General features: G+C 40.2%; 1 protein-coding gene across 2 annotated transcripts in view; it reads left to right on the top strand.

Moving 5' to 3' along the window:
* Nucleotides 1-10,000, top strand: part of LOC138038954 (stimulated by retinoic acid gene 6 protein-like) — a 49,071-nt gene that overhangs the window by 17,322 nt on the left and 21,749 nt on the right. The window contains exons 6-12 of one of the 2 annotated variants that reach the window (XM_068885063.1): nucleotides 1,399-1,450; nucleotides 2,788-2,916; nucleotides 3,307-3,380; nucleotides 4,316-4,377; nucleotides 4,824-4,885; nucleotides 6,665-6,791; nucleotides 9,373-9,448. In XM_068885063.1, coding sequence (XP_068741164.1) covers nucleotides 1,399-1,450; nucleotides 2,788-2,916; nucleotides 3,307-3,380; nucleotides 4,316-4,377; nucleotides 4,824-4,885; nucleotides 6,665-6,791; nucleotides 9,373-9,448 — 582 coding nt within the window. The remainder of the gene's footprint in view (nucleotides 1-1,398; nucleotides 1,451-2,787; nucleotides 2,917-3,306; nucleotides 3,381-4,315; nucleotides 4,378-4,823; nucleotides 4,886-6,664; nucleotides 6,792-9,372; nucleotides 9,449-10,000) is intronic. The other variant, XM_068885064.1, reaches the window with a different exon arrangement.

Raw genomic sequence — 10,000 nt, forward strand, 5'->3', positions numbered from 1 at the left:
GCTCGTTTGATAAGTTTAAAACTGTAAAGACTGCTTGCAAATTTCCTGTTCTCTGACAGCAACGATCCCAAAGTGGAATCATTTTTTTTGTTAATTCAAATTTATCATTCTAACAACCCATTCAGAAGTTGAAAATGGAGTGTAATTCGACATCATGAGCTGCAGCAAAAAAAAATTTAACTTGAACGGGTTAGCATTCTTTCACAGGAGTTAGGACCTGTCCTTTCCACTTCTACGTTTAATAAAGTGAATTACTACTGCGGTGCGCTTTAAGCCTCAGTACAACCCACTTGCAGAATTGAATTAAGGTGCGCTTTCCGTGCCGATTTGATTAAAAAAAAAGATGTTATTTGTTTCTATGTAGCCTGCTTCATAGGTGGCAGTGCAAGTTACCGAAAAATCATTGTCATAATTGTACGGCCCTCACACTCAGTTAGTAGGGAGCTTTAGCAACGACGACGGGAACGGCAACGAGAACGTCATGTAAAAACATAAATTCACGTTATTGCGATCACTTCGCGACTATTCCAAGCCTTTTAATATGACAAAGGTGTTTCAGTCTCTCAGGAATGAAACCGTTACGAGCGGCGCTTAATTTAGGGGAGAAAAATGAAAATTTATCTCCAGGTGCTGACGTTCTCCATAACACCTCAAACTTCGTAATTTCACGTTGTTGCTTTGCTAACAACGGCAAAGAAATGGACAAAAATGAAAAACGCACGTGCAGGGCGTGCAAAGCTATTGTTTTTGCCCACTAAATATGCAAATTTGTGACGTTCTCGTTGCCGTCGCCGTTGTCGTTGCTAAAGCTCCCTAGTATGATGTATTTATGCTTTTAGCAACCGTGTAAGTAAATAAGAAAAGCTTCTAATCAGGCACGAGTTCTGCAAAGGCCCGTGATCCAGTTGAAGAATTTTCTGCATTGCAAACTCTATCACAAAGAATCTGTCCATTTCTTTATTAATAATGTACATGAAAAAGTTACTCCAATCTTATTGGCTAGAAATGCAGTTTTCAGGTAACACAGTGCAGAAAAGAGGTATTTCAGTGCAAAAAGAAGAATAAACCAAGCATTCTGATTGTTTCACGTCACATGCTCAAAAATCCACCATCAAGAAAAAAATGATAGTTTTAAAAGTTAGGTTTATGGTATCTCTTTTCTTTGCTTGCAATATGGATTACTTCTTTGCTCTGTAAATGGCAAGATGGAACGAATAAGCGCATGGACTCCCTGCATTCAGTTAGCTGTCTAGTGATTTGTTGTTAGTGTAGATCAGTATTTGAAGGAAAAGTACTTCAAATTGAAGGATCACACCAAAAGAATAATACGAATCGACAAATTTACTTAAACGAACTATTAACCTGTGTAATTAATCAATTGTTGTACCTTTTTTACAGGCTTGTAATCACATGTGCAAGATTCTATCAGTGTCCATCTTTCCGAACAGCGGTGAGAAAACAAGTACTTTGATAGGTTTAAGAGCAGTAGACTTGAGTGTGGGTGGTTGTGGGTTCATACTCTCACTGGACCAACACTCACGGAACTGAAATAACTCTCAGCGATGCCGTTGTGAAGTGAAATTAAGAGCATGTATTAGTCACCGATCCCTCCCCTCGGGCTTTACAAGACTCATTTACAATTCTGTTTGAGGGACTTTGGCCAGACTGCTCGTTACGCAGTTTACAATCGCTGTGGGGAGTTAGAGATGTTCCCTTACGGAACAGCAGATCGACCAGAACACAACAGCGAGAACTCCGTATCCTGCTCTTTTCGAATGGTGTCGTGGGATCGTTTGCGTCCCACAGAGTTTATGAGCACGGGTTGTGAAACCGGGCCAACCGTTTAAAGTCCTTATCGGAGAAGACTTGAAAGCCTAACTATTTGCTGATGTAATTACACAGACAGCATTTTCTCCTCGGTTATTTATTTAGAGACCCTTAGTAATGGTCCGGCCAGAGTCGAACTCAACAACTCACAACTTCCACGGTATTGCAATGCTCAAGCAACTGAGCCAGCGAGTCACAAGGTTGGCGTTCGTCATACAAATAGTTAGTCTTGCTAATGTCCAATTAGTAAACAGAGGTCACAAACTAGTTTGGCTTTTTAGTTATTAATCATACGTTACACATTAGAGCGAGTTTCAATCGAGTGTCGTAAAACCAAAACCAAAGTAATTACTTTGGCCAATAAAAAAGGACGGAGACAATCCTTCAAACCAATCAAAACTCGAAGTAATTACACGTAGCCGACACAAAGCGCGGGAAAATGTGCATGCGCGAGTCACGATTGGTTTTGGTTTCACTTCTAATTGGTTGTAAAAATGGCGCGAGAACTTTGAACCAATCAATGAGTGAAGGTATGCAAAACCAATGCAATTTTCTAATTACTTTCGCCACTCAATTGAAAACCGCTGTCTTTAATTACATAGCAAGACGCCCTAGAGGGTTAACATGGGAGGGCGTGACAGGTATGTTGTATTTTGTGTGGAAAAAGGGACGCCTCTGCAAAAACAGAAACGCGTTTAGTTGAAGTTGAATAAATAATGAATGTTAAAGGCAAGAGGCCTGCAAAACTTTGCTGTCATTATCCAAAGTACCAACAGGGCTTAACTTCGGCAGTATGCTCGAGCACGTAGTTAATTACCATATGCGTCTACTTTGACAACGATTGCACGGTATAAACAGCCCCTGCTCATGTTTTCACGACATTTTTTGAAAGACCTTATCACAAGGCTATTTGTTTGGCCTTTATTTGCTATTTTTTAAAAGGTTTTTATCATTCTTCAGGTTTTTCCTGGTGACAACCTGCTGTCAGAGTTGCCCATAGTTCTTTGTCTGGCTTTTCTGTTCATCAAGTATCTCTGGTTATTGGTGAAGGCTATATACAACAGGCACCGACCAAGTGCTTCGCCAAAGGTTGGTTGACTCAACTTTACTGCTTGAAATCATGTTGTTCCCTTTGTTTTCGATTCTATAAAAAATAAGTTAACGTGAATTTATTGTAGTCGTATGTCTTTGCCTTACCCCAAATTCGTAATTTTAGCCATTTCATGTCATTGTTGTTGAGCGGACAAAAAAGTCCCGAAATGTACTTTGTGTCTTCGTGTTTTAGTCTTAGTCAACGTCGTCTTTGCCAAAGGTTTTCGTGACTATTGCTGGCTTTCATTGGGTAATAAGTCAGCACCCACTCCATACGCTATGGATCACCACAAAACACTTTCCGTCATCAATAGTACATTCTCAAAAACGTTGGAATTTCATTAGCATGGGAATTAAGACTACTACTTTTTTTGGTCTTGTTCGCAGGATGAAGAAAACGAATGGTTAACATTGTACAAGTATAGATACGTGGTAAAACTCCTAGAACCCGTTCCAAAAGAGTATGTATACATTTTCCAATTTATATTTTGGTTAAATTTGAAGGTGGAGATAAAGTTGGCGGCTGGTTTGATCAGAGTAACCGATGGTATCAACAAGGCGCCTAACAGTCCCTTTCTGAAGGGTGTCTGAGTCATGCCATTCAGTTCTAAAAGAACGCCGCCGAACGCCACATTTCAAACGTAAATTTGATTATAACGTTTAGACAACTTCATGTTGTCATTGTCAAATGAGATTTAATCTTAGCTTTGAAAGACTCTGTCAGTAATTACATCAATTTCGGGAAAAAGTACGTAGTTTTAGGTGAGGAAGCGTACGGTATTCGTCGGTTGTCGGTACTTATTCAAACCACCGCCCGAGAGATAATCTTTCCTTTCACAGAGTTTAAGCCACGCCAATGTAGAACCCATCAAGACGAGAAATTGAGTTCTTTACGTGTTGTAACGGGTTGCATTCAGAAATCCGTGGCACTGAAATAAAGTCGATCAAAACTTGGCCTATAGAACAACTGTAAAGAATAGGTTACAATCAAGAAGTCAACACTTTTGACAGTAGAGAAAAAATGTCATCGTTTTACGGTAAGTGTCTATGACAACTTAAGTTTCGTTACATGTTTCGCCATTGGTATCCCACGTATATGTATGTCTGATGAATCTATTCTTGTTTTCTTTTCAATGTTCCGCTGTAATGACTGAAAATGATTTCTTGTGCTTCCAACAATGAATGATGACGTGCGATTTTCAAAATGGCTGATTTCCAGGAACTGTTTTGGTTATAAATTGTTTTGAAGTGACTTGCGTGTTTATTATTAGCAAAATGAGTTCAGAATGTGTTTTAGGAAGGAAAAAAAAAAAAAGAAAAAAAAAAGAAAAACCAAGCATCGCATGTGAAGGCCGAAAGCTTTTTGCTTGATTTAGAACGTTGAATTTATTTTTAGGCTTAGACGCGAAGAGTCCTTTACACAAAGAGTGAGAGGAAAAGTCTACCAATGGAAACCAGGTTCTCAGACCTTCACTTTTTGTTCACAATTATGTTAACGTCAGTAATCACTGATTATGCTGGTATGGGCAGCCATTTTTGCCGCGGGTTTATTTTAACACGCACGAGTAATTCGACGCATGCTCCGAGGTGCATTGAGTGCAGATTGGGGTTGTGTATCTCTTTTCAAACTTGGGAAATTCCATTCTGATTGAAGTCTTCCTGTGATAAGTGTTCACTTAAAAAGTTTTTCAAGTAAGTTATGCCTGCCTTTTTTACGGCAACATTTCGACAGTGTATGCCACATATGGTGCACCATGACGTCACCACCTTTCATTTTTTTTTTTTATAAGGGTACTTGATATGTTGATCTAACAGCAACTCTCAGTCAATGAAAAATCGATACTGTCTGTCAAGAAAAAGAATAATGATATATTTATCATATATTCTCCTCTCTTGTCTTATAGAATTCAAGTATTCTACTCGGGTCATTTGCACCTATTTCATTAGCTTTGTTGGAATTTATATGGTGGGTTCAGTAATAATTCAAGTCTGATAAGGCCGGACTAGATCATTCTCGTCACCAGACCTTCGGATCGACCCAAGGCTCTGGGGAACTCTGCCTTACGGCCCCTGCTCGTGAATGTGTTAACATGAATACACCAATTAAAGACACTTTTGATTGTCCTTCACGAAAACCAATGAGAAGACACTTTGCTTCAGGGTTCCCTAGAGCTCTGGTGTCGGGATTGCGGACTAGATTTGAAGTATGATTTTTATTATCGCATAACACGTTAGGATGTTTGTATTTGGCTGCCATCTTGGAAAATGAAACTGACACGCGCTTTAAGTTAAAAATTGAAACCAAGGGAGAGTTTGATTGAAGCTAATGGGAGTGGCACAGGAAGAAAAATTGTTCGGGTCTCTGCAGTATTCCTGGTGCGTCCAAAGAGGCGACCTGTTCACGAGCATAGAGTTGTTTGAACAAAGCCGCAAAACCCCCGCTTAATTTGCTTGCAGTTTAACAGCGATTGAGAAATGTCTAGGATATCCTGCAGTTAGAGTGATGAATGCTCTTCATTCTTCATTAGAAGGGTTAACTTATATTTGGGACAATTCCAATTTGAAAAAAAGTGTAAGAATTTGGCAATAGATAATTATATGGCTAGCCTTACATACGTATGTTTCATCCCTGCCAAGGGACTCATCAGAGACCTTTCGGCTAACTCGTCAAACATCGCGTTTGAAGTCCCGCTAGCATCAAAATGATGGTGGCAATCTGGCCTTGTATCACATAAGGATTCCCAATTGCATAATTTGCCAATTAACAACTTGAAAAAAGTGCGAGAATTTGACAATTCCAATTCCGTGTGTTTAGCTGATGTTGAGAGAGTCTTTTGTAATGTCCAAATGTTGTGTATGCATTTTATTTTCGGTCAATCCTCAACGCATATCAGTGCCACTTTACCCGAAAAATAAAGCCTCCGTCACCATTGGTAGCGACCCATCTGAACTGCAGTAATCTTGTGTAAACCTTATTGGAAACGAGCTGGAAACTAAGCACCAATTCCTCGCACGTGTTTTGGATGGATAGATCAAGAAAAACATGGCGGCAAGTGTCGTGAAATGTTCACTTAAACAATTACCCAGAACCCGCGTGAAGAAATAGCGCTTAGTCTTAGCTCTTTTCCAAAAAGGCCAATATGAATGCTTCGTTGACTAAGGAAGTACACAAATCTGTCAAGGATATTTACAGCCAATGCATCCAAATAATATGGAAAAAACGCCACCAGGGGCTTAGGTATTGTCGTGATACACGCAATTGCTTCCCGAGTTTAATAGAGCTTTTTGGACCTAGTTTAATGGCCTCTCTCTTACCAGTCACCATTACCTCAGTGGTGGGGCGTCCGAGCTGGTTAACCTGGACCTTATAGGCTAAAGGAGCAGTAATAGGAACATCGAAGGTTTCAGTTAAACGGTCTGGTGTTTTTGCCCTGTCATCATCACCGTCGATCACTGTAACCTTCCTTTCTTACCCCTCCAATAAGCCACGCCTCTCCCCCTACCCCCCTCCCCCCCCCTACCCCCTTACCGACACTCCCGCCACCCCCTCCCGCGCAGGATATGTGCAAACAGTGCTATGAATAAATTAAAATTCAAAGAACGTTGAAAGACGCTGCGAAAGTCAGACTATTGGCTTTTGCTTTCCAAGAAATGCGAGATTTTGGAGACGGGAACCTACCGTACCAATTTGGTCTTTCAATCGAAACCGGTGTAATACACGATTTGTTGCATTACTATGTTTCAGATTCTCATCGAATTTCTTCAGTTAGGAGTTTTCTCTCTCCAATTGCGTAACTATGTTGATGATATCTCCATTTTAATTCTCTTGGCTGAATTGGTTGATCCTAGACAGTTTCTCCTTATTGTGGCAGGTTTGTACAATATTGCAATTTGTCAGTTCGCAGCACGGAACTCAATTAAGACTATTGCAACTAAAGGCCCATTTTCCCGCTCAAACTTACACAATTATTTCATATATAGGGGGAAATTTACTGTGAATCGCTGATCAACTTGAGCATAGTGACGCGATCCTCACTGCAGAAAATGTGCGATTCTCCTCAGAGCTTGCCATATAAAGGTCCTTCCAATTCGGCTGAATGTGAATCACATGTTGATCCATCGTCATCACATAAGAAAACTGGCCCTTAGGGAGTCCCACGTAAATGCCACACATTAAGTGATCAATCAGCCATGTTGCCAGCATGGTTGTCCTGATAGTGTAGTGGTCATCATGGTATTGATCCACACTTTCCACAAAAAGTTTTTTTTCTCCTTTTTGGCTTTATTCAAAGAGAAATTTGGCATTCCGACGAAAACATTTTTAGTTTAGCAACGCTTAACGCAATCATTTACCATATAAGGTCAAACCAAGGTATATGAGCTGATAACCGAGATTGAGTGAACCAATCAGAGCACGCGAAATGCATTATCCGAGGTTGAGAATTTAAAGAATATATATATATATATATATATATATATACATACGTGTAATAAAGTGGCTAATGCCGTTAAACAGTGCTCAATACACTTTTTAAGTGTAGAGGCTTGAGTAAGAAGATATAACGAAGATCAAATACTGTCTGATGAGTGCGTGACCACGAAACTCGGAGTAACAGAGAATTTTGTCTCTTCGTCATATCTTCTTATATATATATATATATATATACATAGAGAGAGAGAGAGAGAGAGAGAGAGAGAGAGAGAGAGAGAGAGAGAGAGAGAGAGAGAGAGAGAGTTTAGAAGTGACCAAGGACGGACAACCCTCTGAATGACATTTTCATTGGAAGAAAAACTTTTTATGCCCTGAGCGGGATTTGAACCCACGTCCCCTATATATATATATATATATATATATATATATATATATATATATATACATATATACATATATATATATATATATATATATATATATATCTATATCACAAATGAAGACAGAGCACCGTTTCTTTTTTATCCACCTATATTTCAATCACGTTCAGTGTTATTCTTCAGGGTGACTAACTAACCGTTAACGTACAACCTTTTTTAAATTGCTAAATAGACCATTTTACAGTTGTAGCTAAGTTTCCTGGCCTAAGAATGGAATTGAGGCTGCCGGTGACCTTGTTTTGATAAAACCTTCATGTTTTTGAAATGTTTATATGGACTAATTAGCATTACAACAGCACAATTTACATGATAAAGAGCGGGGGCTGTATCAATGCAAGGTCACCGGCAGCCTCGCAGCCACTCATAGGCTAGGTCGCTGAGGAAACAACTGTAAAATGGCCTATTGCCAAGACAACGTTCCTGCTCTGAAACGACTACCTATCGCCTCCGTGCGACTCTTACGCTTCTCTAGTGCTTAGCAACCTCCCGCGTGCGTCCATAACTCGCTGCGCGCTTAACATTTCTTATATATATTTGAAGTGCGGGTCATGAACGAAAGATTCGATCGCTTAAATTGTGCAGATAAGTGCGAGAATTACGCGCTTCAAAAATATATATTTTTGTCAACACTCGAAGAGAAATTTCGTATCTTCAAGCGGCCATGTAATATTCTATTTATTATATAAACACCAGTGAAATACTAAATCATTTCACAAAATGCATGGAAAGGCGCGTTTTTTTATATTTTTCAACAAAAAAGGCGTCCAGAAAAGTGCGACTGTACGCTCCACCATCAGTCGAACATTCTTACTGGCATCTCAAGTATAGAGCTGAAGCGTCGTTGATCCACGCAGCCAAGGAAAGACGTCCGTGAGAAAGAAATCGTCACTTGCCTATTTACTTACCAAACCCCTACCTACCGAACCACTCACTCGGTTACAAGAAGTTAGGCGGGTGTGGGATCTTTATTTCAAAGCGTTTAAAAATGTTAGTTAGCGAGATGTAGCTGAGCCATCAAAAACTGACAGATCATCTGGTGGCAGAAGGGCTAATACGCTTATTCGTTCTTTGCGAATTGCCGAATTGCAGTTTTTGAAGCAAGAGTCTCTGGCATTTTTGGGCACAAGTCTTTTTTACATTGATAGCTATGCAATATTCTGCTGGTATATTTAATGCTGATTTCTAGGCTAAGTGACCCACAAGCATTCCTCTATGAAGTATACTACAGGGTTCAGAGGCACCGGGAATGTGGCACCAGACTTTGAAGCGAATCATTAAACTTAGCAATCCAAAACTAAACAAATCACGAAATTTCTTTCAACCTCTCAACTGAATGTCTAAACTGTTCATACGTAGTTTCGGCAACTGAATGCTGAAGGGGCTACTATAAATTCAATTTGAATCTAAAACTCGTCCCCAGGATATTCCCGGCTTTCCACATGGCCACTGTTTGGGAGCCGCCATGCTGAAGAGTCGAAAAGATTGCAGAGGCGAGTTTGTCCGAATTAATCTTTTGATAATCCTCTTTTTTCTTCCATCTCCACCTTTTTCTTATGCGGCACGTAATCCATTCCTGTCCAGTGTCCATTTTAGTGTCAGCTGGAATCTCAGCAGTCTATGCAATTGCTCTGGTGGGAAACATGCTCTCATGGTACAGGTAAAGTTTTTAGCTGTTTTCAAATGTCTAACAGAGACGAGAGAGTGCGTGTGGGAGAACGTGGGGGTAGGGTGGGGGGAGTTGACGGCAAGCGCCACCCTTTAGGGCCAGGGATTGGGGACATGCCTTTGTCCCCCACACTCCCTCCTCCCAAAAAAGCCTGAAATTTTGGAAATCCTTAGGCGTGGAAAATCGCCTGCGAAGTTGTTGTTTCTTTTTTCATCTGGATGTTTAAGACCTCCTAGCACCCACTTCTTCGCTTCGACGTTCTCGTCTTCTGACAGAGTTAGCCTAGTAGTTGGAATTTATCTTAGTACTTAGTCCAATTGGTTGCTTCATGGCAATTGCCGTTCTTCTGCACATTCTTGCTCATGTATGTAATGATATTCATATTAAAAATGCGCTATGTACAATTATTGCATCAATTTACTGTAATTTAACCCATTCACCGCTAAACCGGACCCCAAAGATCAGCAGAATTTTCTGACATTAGTCAGAGTAAAAGCCTCAAATGTCACTCTTAGGGGGAGGGGGGGGGGGAGGGGAAGTTCA

This window comes from Montipora capricornis, chromosome 2 (genome assembly GCF_036669925.1).
Source record: "Montipora capricornis isolate CH-2021 chromosome 2, ASM3666992v2, whole genome shotgun sequence".
NCBI classification, from domain to species: domain Eukaryota; kingdom Metazoa; phylum Cnidaria; class Anthozoa; order Scleractinia; family Acroporidae; genus Montipora; species Montipora capricornis.